This window comes from Oncorhynchus nerka, linkage group LG2 (genome assembly GCF_034236695.1).
Source record: "Oncorhynchus nerka isolate Pitt River linkage group LG2, Oner_Uvic_2.0, whole genome shotgun sequence".
Classification (NCBI taxonomy): Eukaryota; Metazoa; Chordata; class Actinopteri; order Salmoniformes; family Salmonidae; genus Oncorhynchus; species Oncorhynchus nerka.
In genome coordinates, this window is record NC_088397.1 from 21,837,972 (window position 1) to 21,859,959 (window position 21,988).

The 21,988-nt window shown below is 44.7% G+C and overlaps 1 protein-coding gene across 1 annotated transcript in view; it reads left to right on the forward strand.

Annotated features, from left to right (window-relative positions):
* The window catches only part of LOC115121805 (fibronectin type III domain-containing protein 3B-like), a 149,549-nt gene that overhangs the window by 65,223 nt on the left and 62,338 nt on the right, over window positions 1-21,988 (forward strand). The window contains 12 exon segments of the mRNA XM_065024546.1: window positions 633-801; window positions 2,322-2,464; window positions 7,924-7,982; window positions 10,249-10,394; window positions 12,215-12,274; window positions 12,378-12,519; window positions 13,372-13,425; window positions 14,666-14,790; window positions 15,880-16,054; window positions 16,147-16,233; window positions 18,932-19,067; window positions 19,903-19,974. Coding sequence (XP_064880618.1) covers window positions 633-801; window positions 2,322-2,464; window positions 7,924-7,982; window positions 10,249-10,394; window positions 12,215-12,274; window positions 12,378-12,519; window positions 13,372-13,425; window positions 14,666-14,790; window positions 15,880-16,054; window positions 16,147-16,233; window positions 18,932-19,067; window positions 19,903-19,974 — 1,368 coding nt within the window.

Below are 21,988 nucleotides of genomic sequence, written 5' to 3' on the forward strand. Positions count from 1 at the left end.
CCATGAAGCTGGTTGAGAGAATGCCAAGAGTGTGCAAAGCTGTAATCAAGGCTTAGGGTGGCTACTTTGAATAATCTAAAATCTATTTTGATTTGTTTAACACTGTTTTGGTTACTACATGATTCCATATGTGTTATTTCATAGTTTTGATGTCTTCACTATTATTCTACAATGTAGAAAATAGTTTAAAAAATTAAAAAAATTAAAAATCCTGGAATGAGTAGGTGTGTCCAAACTTTTGACTGGTACAGTTTATATATACACCAGGTGTACTACTACCATACCCTGTTCAAAGGCACTTATTTTGTCTTGCCCATTCACCCTCTGAATGGCACATATACACAATCCATGTCTCAATTGTCTCAAGGCTTAAAAATCCTTCTTTAACCTGTGTCCTCCCCTTCATCTACACTTATTGAAGTGGATGTAACAAATTTCATCAATAAGGGATCATATCTTTCACCTGGATTCACCTGGTCCGTCTATGTCTGTAGCAGGTGTCCTTAATGTTTTTGTCCACTCAGTGTATATACATACACCTAAATGACAATGCTAACTCCCTCTCTCGTCTTTCCTTCTCTCAATTCCCTCTCTCCCTCCCTCTTCACCCACTCCATCTCTCCGTCTCCCAGAGATAATCCCAGTGTATGGCATGTCCAGCTACGTTGGCAGAGAGGAGAGCTACAACAAGCCCCAGCCGAAGAAGATGAAGGAGCAGAGACAGCTGGAGCGACAGAACAGACTCAACTCTCCTCCCTCCTCCCTGTACAAGTCTCTGGGCTCCAGCCACAATGGATACAGGTCAGTGAATAGTCCTGGTGTTAGAGACCGGTTCAACTAGTTCGAGACTACAGATGCACCATCTTCATTTGAGCACTCTGTTGTCGCAGAGAATTTTCCTGCGCTAGCAAGAAATGCTAACTTGTCGTGTGTTCATGGTTTGTCATTTTCACTTTAAAATGTCAGACTTTATTTGCCCTAATGAAAAATGTGTCAACATTTCCTGTTGCTGCAGGATTATTTTCCTGCTGTGAGAAACTGTACTTACAGTACAACTTTAGGTCAATACTACTTAAACACTAGATACAATACTACTTCAACACTAGATACAATACTACTTCAACACTAGATACAATACTACTTCAACACTAGATACAATACTACTTCAACACTAGATACAATACTACTTCAACACTAGATACAATACTACTTCAACACTAGATACAATACTACTTCAACACTAGATACAATACTACTTCAACACTAGATACAATACTACTTCAACACTAGATACAATACTACTTCAACACTAGATACAATACTACAATACTAGTTAGAGCTTAGAGACTAGTTTCTTTCTCTACAAGTGTGGAGAGACTAGCCTTATAATTAGAGAGAAGTTACAGACTAGTTATAGACTAGTTAGTAGTTTAGACTAGTTACTGGTTTTACTAGTGATCAACTTGTTCTACAAGTCTGAAATCTATAGCCATAATGCAGACAGGAGAGACACTATAGACAAGTTACAGACTTTGACCAGACATTGTTTTCCTAAAGAAGTTACAGACTTTGACCAGACATTGTTTTCCTATAGAAGTTACAGACTTTGACCAGACATTGTTTTCCTATAAAAGTTAGACTTTGACCAGACATTGTTTTCCTATAGAAGTTACAGACTTTGACCAGACATTGTTTTCCTATAGAAGTTACAGACTTTGACCAGACATTGTTTTCCTATAGAAGTTACAGACTTTGACCAGACATTGTTTTCCTATAGAAGTTACAGACTTTGACCAGACATTGTTTTCCTATAGAAGTTAGACTTTGACCAGACATTGTTTTCCTATAGAAGTTAGACTTTGACCAGACATTGTTTTCCTATAGAAGTTACAGACTTTGACCAGACATTGTTTTCCTATAGAAGTTAGACTTTGACCAGACATTGTTTTCCTATAGAAGTTACAGACTTTGACCAGACATTGTTTTCCTATAGAAGTTACAGACTTTGACCAGACATTGTTTTCCTATAGAAGTTACAGACTTTGACCAGACATTGTTTTCCTATAGAAGTTAGACTTTGACCAGACATTGTTTTCCTATAGAAGTTACAGACTTTGACCAGACATTGTTTTCCTATAGAAGTTACAGACTTTGACCAGACATTGTTTTCCTATGGGAGGATGAGGTTGTCTAAAACACATGCAAACTATTTGACTCTGTTTTAAGAGCATGTGTTGGGTCTATTGTCATTGTAAAGTCTACTGAGATGCTTTCCATGCAGTTTGTGTCAATAAAGTTTGGTTGTATTTGATTGGTTATAGCGGGAAGAGCCACGTCCCTTCGCCAGGGTCGTTGGGGTCAATGGGCGGAGCTAACAGTCCAGGAGGGAAGAAGCCGGAACGACGACAACTACGGAGCAGCCCAAGGAGCAACGAGCCAGACACACACACACAATCACCGCAAGGTAAACACACGCACACACACACACGCAGGCACACACACAGATAAGTGAATACTCTTCAGATGTCTCTCCCTCTTTTCTTCTCAATGAAAGAGAGAAAAAGATGAATGGATGAATGGTGTCTTACTGAGGTGGAGAGGAGAGAGGGAGGGGGGAGAGAAGGGGTTGTCTAGGTAACCACATAGCTGAGTCTTTTCCCAAGACCTATCGGTTTCTCCCTCTACAATACTGGCCTTGTCAGGGAGGGGGGGTGGGCAGGATAGGAGCGAGGAGAGGAGAGGAGTGGAGGTGAGGGGAGAGAGGGAAGAGGGGTGAGGTACAGTACATATCTGTTGAGTCCTGTTCTCCATGAAGGAACCCTTTGAGCTCTCTTTCAAACACACACATCTCTATCTCTCTGGCCTGTGTGCAGAGGTGGTGACAGACAGGCCTGCTGAGAGACACCAGAGTTAATCCCAAAGAAAGATGCCAACCCACCTCTCAGACCCCCATTTCAGCTTTGGACCAGCCCGGCTGTACAGTCCGAGGTCAGGGGAATGTTCCATTGAGGCCAGGTGTAAGGGGGGGTTTGTTGGGCTTGGGTGGTGACATCATGGAAAGAGAGAGAGCCTGATGAGCTTTGATCAACTCAGTATCTTCACACACACACACACACACACACACACACATACACGTACGTACAGTACATGTCAGTGTATGACTAGGAGTATCTGTGTCTTTCTGATGGTCTGGCAGGGTCTCAGTTCTGGACTGGAGATCAGGCTGACTCAGCTACAACACACACACACTGACACCCCGTGACTGGGCTTCCTCTAAAACAATCAGAGCATGAGAGAGGGAGAAAGAGAGAGAGAGGGAGAAAAAAAGAGAAGAGTATGATAGAGGGACAGGGGAATTAAAAGTGAGAACAGAGAATATGAGAGTGAATGAAAAGCTTGGAGGTAGATTGAGTGAAGAGAAAGATGGTAGAGAGAGTGAGAGGGGGATGAGAGACAGGGAGAGAAAGATGGTAGAGAGAGTGAGAGGGGGATGAGAGACAAAGGGAGAGAAAGATGGGAGAGAGAGTGAGAGGGGGATGAGAGAAAGGGAGAGAAAGATGGTAGAGAGAGTGAGAGGGGGATGAGAGACAAAGGGAGAGAAAGATGGTAGAGAGAGTGAGAGGGGGATGAGAGACAAAGGGAGAGAAAGAGAGATATAGAAAGGACAGAGAGAGAACATTCCATCCGTCTAATCTACTGCTTGGCCCTCTGCTTTCAACCATGAGTATCACACACACACACACACACACACACACACACACACACACTGTCTGGAACACCAGACAGGGTTCACACTCACACACAAACACACCCACGCTGTAGACTTTGCTCTGTGCCCTCCTGGACGTGTGTGTTTGTGTGTCTATTGGCTAATGTACTATATCCCAGTAATGTGCTTGGCTACCAGTCAGTCAAGACAGTCAGTAAAGCCCACCGCTCTTCCATAGAACTGAGCCGCTCTAAACACAATCAGATGTGCCTCTGTCCTCCATGATGGGTCTACGTCAGCGGTGCAGTTTATCTGTAGAGAACAGTGATTTCAGGAAACTGATGTCCCATGGTGGATCAACGCCAGCGTTGCAGTTTCTCAGTAGAGCTTAGATTTCAACTGAAACAGATGTGCCTTTGTCCGCCATGTTGGTTCTACGTCATCATAACTGCAGCACCTTTCTGTGATTCTAGTGGTGCTTTCAAGATGACATCAGTAGTCTTCAGGTCAGAAAGTTGGAGCTCTAGAAAGATGTCCAAGTTCCCGACTTGGTATTCCGACTTGGTATTCCGACTTGGTATTCCGAGGAGAGAAAATAGACGACTCCTGACACATTTAAAACAAAAGCCTTTGATGTAAGATGATGTCATCCCCAGACACACAGAGAGAGAGAGCAGTAAGTGCTCGTTTAGTTCGTTAACACATCCGACCCCTGACCTTAGCATGACTCAAGCCATTTAAAATAAACCACGTTGTCATAGTGACTCTCCGTAAGTGTGTACGCTCTCCCACCCTCCATGTTTCTGCTTAAGGGCCTGCTCTGTATCAGCTGGTCCTCTGTGTCAGCTGGTTCAAGGAGTACAAGTCCAGTCTGACTCAGTCTTGTTCTTACAAGTCTCTCTTACACACATCTGCACAATGTTGGCTAGTGCAGAGCCAGAGCTGCATATCATCAGGCCTTCATTACCATCTGATTTACATGATCTTAAGATCAGTGATATTAACACATTACCTTGGTCGACTGGGTTGAAACTGTACTTCTACCATCTCAGAGTTTCCAACGCTTCAGCCAACACACACACACACACACACACACACACACACACACACACACACACACACTGTTGCCTTCTAGGAAGAGCGGCAGAATTCCTGTGTTTCTTGGCACCTCAGACGTACATCTCTCCTCCTCTCTTTATCTTATCTCTCCCTCTATCTCTACAGTGCCGTTAAATAGTATTTGCCCCCTTTAAAAAATATATTTTTTTGATACTGAATGATATCAGATCTTCAACCAAAACCAAACAAATACATACTTATTTGATTTATTTCATAAACAAAGTTATGCAACACCCAATTCCCCTGTGTGAAAAAGTCATTTCCGTCCCACACTCAATAACTGGTTGTGCCACCTTTGGCAGCAATGACATCAACCAAACGCTTCCTGTAGTTGTTGATCGGTCTCTCACGTTGCTGTGGAGGAATTTTGGCCCACTCTTCCATGCAGTAATGTAACGGAGCAACATTTGTGGGTTTTAAAGCTTGAACTGCTCGTTAGGCCATTCCAAAACTATAAATTTGTTGCTTTTTAGCCATTTTCATGTAGACTTGATTGTGTGTTTTGGATCATTGTCTTGCTGCATGACCCATCTGTTCTTCAGCTTCAGCTCACAGACGGATGGCCTGACATTCTCCTGTAGAATTCTCTGATACAGAGCAGAATTCATGGTTGCTTCTATTAAGGCAAGTCGTCCAGGTCCTGAGGCAGCAAAGCATCCCCAAACCATCACACTGCCACCACCATGCTTCACCGTTGGTGTGAGGTTCTTACTGTGGAATGCAGTGTTTAGTTTTCGCCAGGCATAATGGGACCCATGTCGTCCAAAAAGTTCTGCAGGAGAATGTCAGGTCATCCGTCTGTGAGCTGAAGCCAATAACCCGCAGCTGGGTCACACAGCAAGACAATGATCCAAAACACACATTCAAGTCTACATGAAAATGGCTAAAAAGCAACAAATTTGAAGTTTTGGAATGGACCAGTCAAAGTCCAGACCTAATGATCCCAATCGAGATGTTGTGGCAGGATTTGAAACAAGTAGTTTAAGCAGTTCTTCATGTAAGAGTGGGACACAATTCCTCCAGAGCGACGTGAGAGACAACTACAGGAAGCGTTTGGTTGCAGTCATCGCTGCTGAAGGTGGTACAACCACTTATTGAGTGTGAGGGGGAAATGACTTTTCACACTGGAGAATTGGTCGCTGCATAACTTTTGTTAATTAAATAAATAAAATAAGTATATTTTTTGTTGTTGTTATTTGTAAACTCAGGTTCCCTTTATCTAATATTAGCTTTTGGTTGAAGATTTGATAACATTCAATATAAAAAAGATGCTTAAAATCAGAAAGGGGGCAAATACTTTTTCATGTCTCTGTGCCTCTCTTTCTTTGTCTCTGTATCTCCCTCTCTCCTCTTCTCTCCTCCTCTCTCCTCTCTCCTCCTCTCTCCTCTTCTCTCCTCTTCTCTCCTCCTCTCTCCTCTCTCCTCCTCTCTCCTCTTCTCTCCTCCTCTCTCCTCTTCTCTCCTCCTCTCTCCTCTCTCCTCCTCTCTCCTCCTCTCTCCTCCTCTCTCCTCTTCTCTCCTCTTCTCTCCTCCTCTCTCCTCCTCTCTCCTCCTCTCTCCTCTTCTCTCCTCCTCTCTCCTCTCTCCTCCTCTCTCCTCTTCTCTCCTCCTCTCTCCTCCTCTCTCCTCTTCTCTCCTCCTCTCTCCTCTTCTCTCCTCTCTCCTCCTCTCTCCTCCGTTCCTTCAGATCCTTGTTTCTAGTTTCTAAAAGTCTGTTTTTTTAATACACACAGACACACTTCGATATATTCACACAGTCTGACAAGCCCCTCCCCCGTGCATCTGCTGCGCCTGCTGATGATGTCACAGAACTGGAACACAGTGATTGTGTAATCACCCTACGCTCCTCTTACATTTGCCATTTTAGTCATTTAGCTCTTATCCAGAGGGACTTGCAATTAGTGCATTCATCTTAAGATAGGTGGGTGAGACAACGACACATCTCGATAGTAAGTACAGTTTCCCTCAACAAAGTATCTATCAGCAAAATCAGCGCTAGTGGGGAAAACCGAAGGGCCTTTATTTTATTCTAGTGGTGGGTGGTTGGGCCAAGAGACCAGAGGGGGAGGAATGGAGGGCTTGGGTTGGGATGAAGGGTTTGAGCATAGCCTGAAGGTAGGGAGGGCCAGTTCCCCTTGCTGCTCAGTAGGCCAGCACCTACTGGCCTACTGAAGATGACCCCTCACAAACCTCCTCTCTGCTTTCCTCACTTTTCTCTCCATCCTGATACATATCCCTTCTTATCCTCTGCTCCTCTTCTGTGTTCTAATCCCTCTCTCCTCTCCTCCTCTCCTTCTCTCCTCTCCTTCTCTCCTCTGCATGTGTGTTTCCTCTCTTTTCTTTCTTTCTATCTTTCTTTTCCCAAGTCCCACTCTTACTCAGGGTCCCACTCTTACTCAGGGTCCCACTCTTACTCAGGGTCCCACTCTTACTCAGGGTCCCAAGTCCCCACTCTTTCTAAGTCTTACTCAGCTTTGGCTCAGACCACCGTCTCTTCTCCCTTCCCCCTCACCATCCCTCTCTTCCTCTGGTCCTCTGTTTCTCTGTCGTTCTTTGTCTCTGTCCTCTGTAATCAAACAAACACATCCAGACAAACCGAGACAGGAGATGTGGTCAGGAGAGATTTAACCTGATGCTACTGACTCTCTCCCTCTCTCTGAAACACAAACCATTTCTGGGTGATTTAGTGAACTCTGCTCTGATGGAGAAAGCAGCTCTGCTCCTGTCTGAAGCAATTCTGGTATAGGGATTACACACACACACACTCTGGGGAAAAACGTCCATTAAACACACACACACACACACACCCCAGCGCTAACCCCGACCCACTCCTAAATCACCCCTAGACATGCTCTGCCACTGGGTGGGTGGGTGGGTGTGTGTGTGTTACTGGAACCCTGTTTTATGAGCAGACAACAGAACAGAGGGCAGATCTAGGCCGTAATCCAGGTTGGGGTCTGTACATACTGTACCTACTGTATATGACACAGCTCAGCATGCCCTCTGGTGGTGCTTAGCTGTAATAACACCCTCTCACACAAGGACATAAAAACACACTAGTTGGTGGTAATGTTGTTTCTGTTCTCTCACCTCAGATCACGACTCGGAGGCAAAGAGAGTTCAGGAAGTGCTCTCCGCCATCGACAAACCACAGGTCAGTCACACACACATACCCACACGCAGACACTCACACACACACACACACTCACACACACACACTAGCAGACAAAGACATCTGTACCTAAAGGTTCTTCCTCCCAGAGTAGTATGTCCTTTGGAGCCCAGAACACCTGCAGTCCCCAACCTGACCACACAGGGGCAGTATTATACCACCTCATCACACAGAACTAGGGCCACAACACTACCAGTAATTTATCGAAGTTACCAGAATCTTCAGTAATTTTGGTAATTAACAGAAAATCTATGGCAATCTATCAAAACTTTGGTCATTTATACTTGAATAACTTTTTTTTTTTTAATTCTTCATGTATAGTATTAATTTGTTATATCTGTATTAGCCATGAATTTCTAGTGGATAGACCATGTCGTTCAAGAGAAAATAGCTTAATTAATTTTTAAAAAGCATCTAATAAACATTGGCATTATTTTCTACTACCTCTGCAACTCTTCCAACTATTGACCGTGTTCACAACTGCCATCAGTTTGATGCAAAAACATTGACAAAAACTCATTTTGACATAGAAAATAAATGAAAGTGTGTTAACAAATATATAAAGGTTATTTCATGCTGAAACCCTCATATTAAACACCAATGGTATTCAATAAGTTGATTTTTTATATTTGGGATAATGTTTCACAGCTTTGTCATTCTATTTTTTACATTTTAAAATCATCTTATTGAATTATTTCCTATATTTGACATAGAGGGGCAGAGGTACCCAAAATGGCCACTAGATGTCTTGTGATAGATTACATCAAATCCAGTAACCCATAAACGTTTCCCTCCCTTTGCAACCCTACACAGGACTCTAATGGATCTTCTGTACAGTATTCATAAGGAACACACTAGAAGTATGAGAGAGAGACTGTCAGCTTGTCTTCTAGAGGCTTCTAGAGGGAGAGGTCATATGAGACAGTCTTCAGTGTGTGTCTCTGGGATGTGGTTTGTCCCCAGGGCAGAAAGGGTATTCAGTGGATGTGGTTTGTCCCCCAGGGCAGAAAGGGTATTCAGTAGATGTGGTTTGTCCCCCAGGGCAGAAAGGGTATTCAGTGGATGTGGTTTGTCCCCCAGGGCAGAAAGGGTATTCAGTAGATGTGGTTTGTCCCCCAGGGCAGAAAGGGTATTCAGTGGATGTGGTTTGTCCCCAGGGCAGAAAGGGTATTCAGTAGATGTGGTTTGTCCCCAGGGCAGATTGGGTATTCAGTGGATGTGATTTGTCCCCAGTGCAGATTGGGTATTCAGTAGATGTGGTTTGTCCCCAGGGCAGAAAGGGTATTCAGTAGATGTGGTTTGTCCCCAGGGCAGAAAGGGTATTCAGTGGATGTGGTTTGTCCCCAGGGCAGAAAGGGTATTCAGTGGATGTGGTTTGTCCCCCAGGGCAGAAAGGGTATTCAGTAGATGTGGTTTGTCCCCCAGGGCAGAAAGGGTATTCAGTGGATGTGGTTTGTCCCCAGGGCAGAAAGGGTATTCAGTAGATGTGGTTTGTCCCCAGGGCAGAAAGGGTATTCAGTAGATGTGGTTTGTCCCCAGGGCAGATTGGGTATTCAGTGGATGTGATTTGTCCCCAGTGCAGATTGGGTATTCAGTAGATGTGGTTTGTCCCCAGGGCAGAAAGGGTATTCAGTAGATGTGGTTTGTCCCCAGGGCAGAAAGGGTATTCAGTAGATGTGGTTTGTCCCCAGGGCAGAAAGGGTATTCAGTAGATGTGGTTTGTCCCCAGGGCAGAAAGGGTATTCAGTGGATGTGGTTTGTCCCCAGGGCAGAAAGGGTATTCAGTAGATGTGGTTTGTCCCCAGGGCAGAAAGGGTATTCAGTAGATGTGGTTTGTCCCCAGGGCAGAAAGGGTATTCAGTAGATGTGGTTTGTCCCCAGGGCAGAAAGGGTATTCAGTAGATGTGGTTTGTCCCCAGGGCAGAAAGGGTATTCAGTAGATGTGGTTTGTCCCCAGGGCAGAAAGGGTATTCAGTAGATGTGGTTTGTCCCCAGGGCAGAAAGGGTATTCAGTAGATGTGGTTTGTCCCCAGGGCAGAAAGGGTATTCAGTAGATGTGGTTTGTCCCCAGGGCAGAAAGGGTATTCAGTAGATGTGGTTTGTCCCCAGGGCAGAAAGGGTATGGGTAAATGTTTCTTCTACTCAGACTGTCATTTCACCGACCCAGCATCCGTGACGGGGATGAACTGGAACATAAACTGATAGGAACTTTGTGTGTGTGTTATCTAACGTGTGTGTGGTGTTCCAGGTGTCCAACGTGCACGCGCGGGGTGTTAGGTTGTCCTGGGCTCCCCCGGTCGGGTTGGTGAACCGGTTCAGCAACAGTCAGTCTCTCACCTATGAGGTCTCTCTGTCAGACAAGGGACGGGACGGCAAATACAGACTTATATACAGGTAAAACACACCTAACTCTGATCCCGACTAGCAGGTAAAACACACCTAACTCTGATCCCGACTAGCAGGTAAAACACACCTAACTCTGATCCCGACTAGCAGGTAAAACACACCTATCTCTGATCCCGACTAGCAGGTAAAACACACCTAACTCTGATCCTAACTAGCAGGTAAAACACACCTAACTCTCATCCCGACTAGCAGGTAAAACACACCTAACTCTGATCCCGACTAGCAGGTAAAACACACCTAACTCTGATCCCGACTAGCAGGTTAAACACACCTAACTCTCATCCGGACTAGCAGGTAAAACACACCTAACTCTGATCCCGACTAGCAGGTAAAACACACCTAACTCTGATCCCGACTAGCAGGTAAAACACACCTAACTCTGATCCCGACTAGCAGGTAAAACACACCTAACTCTGATCCCGACTAGCAGGTAAAACACACCTAACTCTGATCCTGACTAGCAGGTAAAACACACCTAACTCTGGTCCCGACTAGCAGGTAAAACACACCTATCTCTCATCCTGACTAGCAGGTAAAACACACCTAACTCTGATCCCGACTAGCAGGTTAAACACACCTAACTCTGATCCCGACTAGCAGGTAAAACACACCTAACTCTCATCCCGACTAGCAGGTAAAACACACCTAACTCTGATCCCGACTAGCAGGTAAAACACACCTAACTCTGATCCCGACTAGCAGGTAAAACACACCTAACTCTGGTCCCGACTAGCAGGTAAAACACACCTAACTCTGGTCCCGACTAGCAGGTAAAACACACCTAACTCTGATCCCGACTAGCAGGTAAAACACACCTAACTCTGATCCCGACTAGCAGGTAAAACACACCTAACTCTGATCCCGACTAGCAGGTAAAACACACCTAACTCTGATCCCGACTAGCAGGTAAAACACACCTAACTCTGATCCCGATTAGCAGGTAAAACACACCTAACTCTGATCCCGACTAGCAGTTAAAACACACCTAACTCTGATCCCGACTAGCAGGTAAAACACACCTAACTCTCATCCCGACTAGCAGGTAAAACACACCTAACTCTGATCCCGACTAGCAGGTAAAACACACCTAACTCTGATCCCGACTAGCAGGTAAAACACACCTAACTCTGATCCCGACTAGCAGGTTAAACACACCTAACTCTGATCCCGACTAGCAGGTAAAACACACCTAACTCTCATCCCGACTAGCAGGTAAAACACACCTAACTCTGATCCCGACTAGCAGGTAAAACACACCTAACTCTGATCCCGACTAGCAGGTAAAACACACCTAACTCTGGTCCCGACTAGCAGGTAAAACACACCTAACTCTGATCCCGACTAGCAGGTAAAACACACCTAACTCTGATCCCGACTAGCAGGTAAAACACACCTAACTCTGATCCCGATTAGCAGGTTAAACACACCTAACTCTCATCCCGACTAGCAGGTAAAACACACCTAACTCTGATCCCGACTAGCAGGTAAAACACACCTAACTCTGATCCCGACTAGCAGGTAAAACACACCTAACTCTGATCCCGACTAGCAGGTAAAACACACCTAACTCTGATCCCGACTAGCAGGTAAAACACACCTAACTCTGATCCCGATTAGCAGGTAAAACACACCTAACTCTGATCCCGACTAGCAGTTAAAACACACCTAACTCTGATCCCGACTAGCAGTTAAAACACACCTAACTCTGATCCTGACTAGCAGGTGTGTATGAATGTTTCAGACTTTGGAAGAACACCTGACGCAAACATAAACATCTCACTAAATTCCGTGTGTGTGTGTGTGTGTAGTGGAGAGGAGTTGGAGTGTCATCTAAAAGACCTGAGGCCAGCTTCAGACTACCACGTACGGTAAGAACACACACCTTCCGTCAGCAACACACACTTTTTCACCACTTCTTTGCTATTGTGTTAATAAATGTGATTATTGATGTTTTGTGTGTGTGTGTTTCAGAGTCAGCGCGGTGTGTAACTCTAACTTGAGGGGTGTGTGTTCGGAGACGGGGTCGTTCACAACACACACCTGCCCCCCCGACCTGCCCTTCCCCCCCAAACTATCTCACCGCACCAAGAGCACCCTCACACTGCAGTGGAAGGTACACACACTTTTAGTTCCTTTCATTGGGCGTTCCGTTTGTTTACTCTTGTACCAAAAGTGTCCACTCATTATCTCCCATCCAGTCTATTTTAGATCCATCAGGGGAGTGAATGAGTGCACACTTCAGAGACAGGGGAGTGAATGAGTGCACACTTCAGAGACAAGGGGAGTGAATGAGTGCACACTTCAGAGACAGGGGAGTGAATGAGTGCACACTTCAGAGACAGGGGGAGTGAATGAGTGCACACTTCAGAGACAGGGGAGTGAATGAGTGCACACTTCAGAGACAAGGGGAGTGAATGAGTGCACACTTCAGAGACAGGGGAGTGAATGAGTGCACACTTCAGAGACAAGGGGAGTGAATGAGTGCACACTTCAGAGACAAGGGGAGTGAATGAGTGCACATTTCAGAGACAGGGGAGTGAATGAGTGCACACTTCAGAGACAAGGGGAGTGAATGAGTGCACACTTCAGGGACGAGGGCAGAGAATCTGGGTTCTATTTTGCTCTCAGGGAAGATCTGCTTCCTGGTGTTTTATGACATCGCTGTCCAGTCCTTCTCCATGTCATTCTGAGAGGGGGTTGGTCAGGATAGATTGCACTCTCATCCTCACCTCTATATAGATAGATCTGTCAGTGATATTCTGTCTTGGGTTCTGTCACAGCGTAAGGGCGGCGTGGAGAGTGACATCACTCACTCAGGCAGGATATGAGGTCACACTAATGAAAACACACAGGCCATTTCCTCTCTGTGACAGCCCCGGTTCATCCTCCTCTCCTCATCACGTACACACACACACACACACACACACTCCAGACAGCCTTACTTATTCTTCTCTTCTCTCGCCAGCCTCCAGTCGACAACGGATCCAAAATCACAAACTACCTTCTGGAGTGGGACGAGGTACCACACACACACTCCTATTGGATAATATGCCATCTATTTCCAACGTACATAAAATATCTCTCTTCTCTCCTCTCTCTTTCCGTCCTCTCTCTCCCCTCTCTCTCTGTCCTCTCTACCCTCTCTCCCCTCTTTCTCCTCTCTCTCCCCACTCTCTCCGTCCTCTCTTTCTGTCTTCTCCCCTCTCTCCCCCCTCTCTCTCTGTCCTTTCTCTGTCCTCTCTCTGTCCTTTCTCTGTCCTCTCTCTGTCCTCTCTCCCCCTCTCTCTGTCCTCTCTCCCCCCCTCTCTGTCCTCTCTCCCCCTCTCTCTGTCCTCTCTCCCCCTCTCTCTGTCCTCTCTCCCCTCTCTTTCTCCTCTCTCTGTCATCTCTCCCCTCTCTTTCCCCCTCTCTCCCCACTCTCTCCGTCCTCTCTTTCTGCCCCCCTCTCTCTCTCTCTCTTTCTCTCCTCTGTCTGTCCTCTCTCCCCTCTCTCACTCCTCTCTCACTCTCCTCTCTCTGTCCTCTCTCTGTCCCCTCTCCCCCTCTCTCTCTGTCCTCTCTCTCTGTCCTCTCTCTCCCCTCTCTCTCCTCTCTCTCCCCTGTCTCTCTGTCCCCCTCTCTCCTCTCTTTCTCTCCTCTCTCCCCTCTGTCACTCTCCTCTCTCTCTGTCCTCTCTCCTCTCTGTCTGTCCTCTCTCCCCTCTCTCACTCTCCTCTCTCTCTGTCCTCTCTCTCTGTCCTCTCTCCCCCTCTCTCTCCCCTCTTTCTGTCCCCTCTCTCTCTGTCCTCTCTCTCTGTCGTCTCTCTCCCCTCTCTCTCTCCTCTCTCTCCCCTCTGTCACTCTCCTCTCTCTCTCTCCTCTCTCCCCTCTGTCACTCTCCTCTCTCTCTCTCCTCTCTCCTCTCTCTCTGTCCTCTCTCTCTGTCGTCTCTCTCCCCTCTCTCTCTCCTCTCTCTCCCCTCTCTCTCTCCCCTCTCTCTCTGTCGTCTCTCTCCCCTCTCTCTCCCCTCTCTCTCTGTCCCCTCTCTCAGTCCTCTCTTTCTAAATGACTATGAAAGGCAGTCTTCATATGTCTCTGTTCTAGATTTGTATTATTACATCATGATATCAAGTTGGTTTGACCTTGGCTTCCCAGAACAGCACCGGACAAATAAATGATATTACTGTTGTCATTATTATTATTATTATTATTATTATTATTATTGCAGTCTAGTCTCATCTCTCTCTCCCTCCTCCCCTCTCATCCCCCCTCCTCCATAGGGAAAGAAGAACAGTGTATTTAGAGAATGTTACTTTGGGAGCCAGAGACACTGTAAACTGACCAGACTGTGTCCTGCTGTGGGCTACACCTTCAGAGTGGCTGCTCACAACGACATAGGCACCAGGTATGTGTTATAACGCTACATACACATGACATAACAATACATAGGCACCAGGTATGGGTGTAATAGCACTACATATGCATGGTATAACACTACATTGCATAAGGTAGGTGACATCTTCCACTTTCCCTCTCCCAGTGTCTATCTTCCTCTATATCTTTCTTTGTCTCTATCTATGTCGTTCTCCTATCTATATCTATCTATCTCCAACCCTCTCTTCCACCAGGCTTCTGCTCTGTCATCCTCACTCTCATTTTGACCTTCCCATCTGTTGCACCCTCACCATCTCTCTCTTCCTCGGTCTCTCTCTCCCTCTCTTTGTCTCTCTCTGTCTGTCTGTCTCTGTCTCTCTCTGTATGTCTCTCTCTCTCTCTCTCTCTCTCTCTCTCTCTCTCTCTCTCTGGTTGATGTATGGCTGTGTTGAGGTTAGTTGTCTGGTTGACGTATGGCTGTGTTGAGGTTAGTTGTCTGGTTGACGTATGGCTGTGTTGAGGTTAGTTGTCTGGTTGACGTATGGCTGTGTTGAGGTTAGTTGTCTGGTTGACGTATGGCTGTGTTGAGGTTAGTTGTCTGGTTGACGTATGGCTGTGTTGAGGTTAGTTGTCTGGTTGACGTATGGCTGTGTTGAGGTTAGTTGTCTGGTTGACGTATGGCTGTGTTGAGGTTAGTTGTCTGGTTGACGTATGGCTGTGTTGAGGTTAGTTGTCTGGTTGACGTATGGCTGTGTTGAGGTTAGTTGTCTGGTTGACGTATGGCTGTGTTGAGGTTAGTTGTCTGGTTGATGTGTGGTCTTATCTCTCTGAATGAGTCTCTCTCTATTTTCTTGTTTCCTCGCTCCTCTTGTTCTCGCATCGTTGCCGTGGGGCAGATTCCCCTGCTTGAGGCCGGTCGTTCCAGTGACAGAAAAGAGGAGGGAGATGGAGGGAGAGATTGAGAGAGAGAGAAGAGATAAAAGACATGGGCTCTGCTTTGTGTGTGTCTAAATTCATGTATTTTGCTCCCTCCCCCTACCTCTCCCTTCCTCCCCCTACCTCTCCCTTCCTCCCTCCCCCCCCCTACCTCTCCCTTCCTCCCTCCCCCCTACCTCCACAGTGGTTTCAGTACGGAGGTTGTGTTCTACACTACAGGTACGCTGCCCTCCTGCCCCCTGGCACCGCGGCTGCTGCGGGCGGGCGTCTCCTGGGTCACTCTGGAGTGGGGCCGTCCCGAGGGCAGCGCCAACGAGGAACTAATCACATACACACTCGAGATCCAGGAGGATAATACCGTGAGTCACACACACACACACACACACACACACACACACACACACAGCCAAATGTCCGTTTAAAGGTTAACTGAGAACGTTTGACCTTCCAGGGAACAGACTTTCATCCGAAGTACACTGGAGACAACCTAACCTCCACAGTGCAAGGCCTGAAGAGGAGCACACAGTACAAATTCAGGGTAAGAGTGTGTCTGTCTCTGAGGTTTTATTGTGGCGAAATGGTGTCTGGTTGTGTGTTACCGTGGAAACGGGAAAGGCTTGTATTCTGCTAGAAAGACACAGTGATTGTTGTCGTCATGTGCACACGCACTACACAATGTGTCAGCGATTAGCAGCCATACAACCACTGTCAGTCTGTCCTCTAGAAATACCTGCAATTTACTGCTATTTATGAACTGGGCGGTTCGAGCCCTGAATGCTGGTTGGCTGACAGCCGTGGTATATCAGACTGTACACCACGGGTTATACTGCTCTAATTACGTTGGTAGCCAGTTTATAATAACAATAAGTCACCTCAGGGGTTTGTGATATATGGCCATGTATCCAGGTACTCTGCGTTACGTTGTGCATAAGAACATCCCCTAGCCGTGGCGTATTGGCCCTATTCCACACCCCCTCGTGCCTTATTGCTTAAATAAACACCAGCAAGATACTGCTATAAGTGTATCTGTGCTTTGTTGAAGGTTTTCATTTGTAAAACACAATGTTCTAAAGAGAAAAGTGAGAGAGAGTGTGACCTAGACAGAGAGAGTGTGACCTAGACAGAGAGAGTGTGACCTAGACAGAGAGAGTGTGACCTAGACAGAGAGAGTGTGACCTAGACAGAGAGAGTGTGACCTAGACAGAGAGAGTGTGACCTAGACAGAGAGAGTGTGACCTAGACAGAGAGAGTGTGACCTAGACAGAGAGAGTGTGACCTAGACAGAGAGAGTGTGTGCGTGTGTGTGTGTGTGTGTGTGTGCAGCATATTTGTGTAGCTACATGTGTGTGTGCGTGCGCGCAGCATATTTGTGTAGCTACATGCGTGTGTGTGTCTGCATGTGTGTGTGTGTGCGTGCGCGCGCGCGGCATATTTGTGTAGCTACATGCGTGTGTGTGTCTGCATGTGTGTGTGTGTGCGTGCGGGCGTGCAGCATATTTGTGTAGCTACATGCGTGTGTGTGTCTGCATGTGTGTGTGTGTGTGTGCGTGCGCGCGCGCAGCATATTTGTGTAGCTACATGCGTGTGTGTGTCTGCATGTGTGTCTGCGTGTGTCTGCGTGTGTGTGTGTGTGTGTGTGTGTGTGTGTGTGTGTGTGTGCGTGCGTGCGCGCGCGCAGCATATTTGTGTAGCTACATGCGTGTGTGTGTCTGCATGTGTGTGTGTGTGTGTGCGTGCGCGCGCGCAGCATATTTGTGTAGCTACATGCGTGTGTGTGTCTGCATGTGTGTCTGCGTGTGTCTGCGTGTGTGTGTGTGTGTGTGTGTGTGTGTGTGTGTGCGTGCGTGCGCGCGCGCAGCATATTTGTGTAGCTACATGCGTGTGTGTGATCTGTCTGCATGGGACAAATCATCACAAACAAAATGGTGAACACACATGAAGAGTTTTATTCCAAAAAGCTATATATTCATTTTCAGAAATGTTGGTAAATTAGCTTTTATTGTTTCAAGAAATGATGAAAGAGATTGGTGTGTTTTTCTTTCATGGCGTAGGTTTGTTCAATGACAGACATGTATTTGTTTAAAGTCTATGACTTGATGGTTTCACTTCAGAGTGACAAACATCATGTTTTTTTTGCTTAATGCTTAATATCCGGAGAAGTAAGTAGTACTGCTAGGATTTACACTGTCCAATGATAAAGAACATCTTTTTATTTTGTAGAGAACTGTACAAATGATACATTTGTGACGTCTATTATTATTATTATCATCGTATTTTTTTCATGCAGTAAGATGAGATCTGTATGTAAAACATTTACATTTGAGTCGTTTAGCAGATGCTCTCATCCAGAGAGACTTTCAGTAAGTGCATTCATCTTACGGTAGCTAGGTGAGACAACCACATATCACAGTCAAATATACAGGATACCAACATTCCATTCCAGCTAAACATATAGTAATATATAGTGTTTTGCAAATTAAACCATTTTTTTTATAAACATCTGAAATCTATCAGTAGAAAAATGTGAGAACAGTAATATTTTACACACACACATGAAGGTACCCATAAGCAATCATTTCTGATGAAAAAACACAAATGTGTCAAATTGGTGGATATTGTAAATAAACTCTTAGTATATCTATATATATTTCTATTGTTCTGGTCCCAGTGACCAGTAGGAGATCCTGTTGATTTAGTGAATCATTGATTAGAGACTGGACGAGAGCATCTCTCTCCCCTTCCACTCATTCCTCTCTTTCTCTCTGTAGTGTCCATTAGTTGAGGGAATATATTGGAGAGAGGGGGAGTGGGGGAGAGAGAGAGAGAGGGGGAGTGGGGGAGAGAGAGGGAGAATGGGAGGGAGAGGGAGAGGTGAATAGAGAGGAGAGGGTGTTTTGTTTTGTACAATGTGCTTTTTTGTTGTTGTGTGTTCTCTGAATGGCAGGTGGAACGTCAAGTCATCCAGTCTGCACAGCAAGGCAGACATTAACATCACACTAAAGATCACAGGCCAATAGCCACTAGCACAGACCTGTGCAAAACATATACAAGTCATTATAGTCAGCAGTGTGATTTCTTTAAACTCTTTTATAAAGAGGTGATCATTTATAGCAGTTTATTGGATAATATGCCATCTATTTCAAATGTACAATACATAAAAAATATCAAAATATTCTCCCCCCTCTTCTCTCTCCCTCTCGCTCCTTCCCCTCTTTCTCTCTCCACTCTCTCTGCAGCTGATAGCGTCTAACGTGGAGGGTGGCAGTAAACCCAGTGAAGTGTTGGTGTGTACTACCTGTCCTGATAAACCTGGACCCCCTTCTCCCCCCCGAGTCACGACCACTACATCTTATGGCTTCACCATCACCTGGGGTAAACACACAAACACACGTGTGCATGTTTTCAGTGTGATTATATCAATGGAGATGTAAAACATAATGAACAAACAAAGTAAATACTGTTTTGTCGTGATTTCTCTCTCTCTCTCCGTCTCTCTCTGTCTCTCTCTGTCTTTGTCTCTCTCTCTCTCTCCGTCTCTCTCTGTCTCTGTCTCTCTCTGTCTTTGTCTCTCTCTCTCTGTCTGTCTCTATGTCTGTCTCTGTCTCTCCCCCTCTCTCTCTCTCTCTCTCTCTGTGTGTCTCCTCTCTCTCTGTGTGTCTCCTCTCTCTCTGTGTGTCTCCTCTCTCTCTGTGTGTCTCCTCTCTCTCTGTGTGTCTCCTCTCTCTCTGTGTGTCTCCTCTCTCTCTGTGTGTCTCCTCTCTCTCTGTGTGTCTCCTCTCTCTCTGTGTGTCTCCTCTCTCTCTCTGTGTCTCCTCTCTCTCTCTGTGTCTCCTCTCTCTCTCTGTGTCTCCTCTCTCTCTGTGTGTCTCCTCTCTCTCTGTGTCTCTCTCTCTCTCTGTGTCTCTCTCTCTCTCTCTCTGTGTCTCTCTCTCTGTGTGTCTCTCTCTCTGTCTCTCTCTCTCTGTGTGTGTCTCTGTCTATCTCTCTCTCTCTCTCTCTCTCTCTCTCTCTCTCTCTCTCTGTGTCTCTCTCTGTCTCTGTGTCTCTGTCTCTTGGTCTCTCTCTCTCTCTCTGTGTCTCTCTCTGTCTCTCGGTCTGTCTCTCTCTCTCTCTCTGTGTCTGTCTCTCTCTCTCTCTCTGTGTCTCTCTCTCTGTCTCTCTCTCTCTGTGTCTCTCTTTCTCTTGGTCTCTTCTGTTCTTTCTCCAGATCCTCCCCAGGACAATGGCGGTTCAGAAGTTCTGACGTATTTGCTGGAGATCTCAGAAGGCAGCTCTGACGGTACAAAATTCTGTCCCTCTTTGTTTTAGTTTTCACCTGCAATGTACTGCTATATAAACACCAGCAATGTACTGCTATATAAACACCAGTAATGTACTGCTATATAAACACCAGTAATGTACTGCTATATAAACACCAGTAATGTACTGCTATATAAACACCATCAATGTACTGCTATATAAACACCAGTAATGTACTGCTATATAAACACCATCAATGTACTGCTATATAAACACCAGGAATGTACTGCTATATAAACACCAGGAATGTTCTGCTATATAAACACCAGTAATGTACTGCTATATAAACACCAGTTACACCAGTAATGTACTGCTATATACACACCATCAATGTACTGCTATATAAACACCAGTAATTTACTGCTATAAAAACACCATCAATGTACTGCTATATAAACACCAGGAATGTTCTGCATATAAACACCAGTAATTTACTGCTATATAAACACCAGTAATGTACTGCTATATACACACCATCAATGTACTGCTATATAAACACCAGTAATTTACTGCTATATAAACACCAGTAATTTACTGCTATATAAACACCAGTAATGTACTGCTATATAAAAACCAGTAATGTACTGCTATATAAACACCATCAATGTACTGCTATATAAACACCAGTAATGTTCTGCTATATAAACACCAGTAATGTTCTGCTATATAAACACCAGTAATGTACTGCTATATAAACACCAGTAATGTACTGCTATATAAACACCAGTAATGTACTGCTATATAAACACCAGTAATGTACTGCTATATAAACACCAGTAATGTACTGCTATATAAACACCAGTAATGTACTGCTATATAAACACCATCAATGTACTGCTATATAAACACCATCAATGTACTGCTATATAAACACCAGTAACACCAGTAATGTACTGCTATATAAACACCAGTAATGTACTGCTATATAAACACCAGTAATGTACTGCTATATAAACACCATCAATGTACTGCTATATAAACACCAGTAATGTACTGCTATATAAAAACCAGTAATGTACTGCTATATAAACACCAGTAATGTACTACTATATACACACCATCAATGTACTGCTATATAAACACCAGTAATGTACTGCTATATAAAAACCAGTAATGTACTGCTATATAAACACCATCAATGTACTGCTATATAAACACCAGTAATGTACTGCTATATAAACAGCAGTAATGTACTGCTATATAAACACCAGTAATGTTCTGCTATATAAACACCAGTAATGTACTGCTATATAAACACCAGTAATGTACTGCTATATAAACACCAGTAATGTACTGCTATATAAACACCAGTAATGTACTGCTATATAAACACCAGTAATGTACTGCTATATAAACACCATCAATGTACTGCTATATAAACACCAGTAACACCAGTAATGTACTGCTATATAAACACCATCAATGTACTGCTATATAAACACCATCAATGTACTGCTATATAAACACCAGTAACACCAGTAATGTACTGCTATATAAACACCATCAATGTACTGCTATATAAACACCATCAATGTACTGCTATATAAACACCAGTAACACCAGTAATGTACTGCTATATAAACACCAGTAATGTACTGCTATATAAACACCAGTAATTTACTGCTATATAAACACCAGTAATTTACTGCTATATAAACACCAGTAACACCAGTAATGTACTGCTATATACACACCATCAATGTACTGCTATATAAACACCAGTAATTTACTGCTATATAAACACCAGTAATGTACTGCTATATAAACACCATCAATGTACTGCTATATAAACACCAGTAATGTACTGCTATATAAACACCAGTAATGTATTGCTATATAAACACCAGTAATTTACTGCTATATAAACACCAGTAATTTACTGCTATATAAACACCAGTAATGTACTGCTATATAAACACCAGTAATGTTCTGCTATATAAACACCATCAATGTTCTGCTATATAAACACCAGTAATGTACTGCTATATAAACAC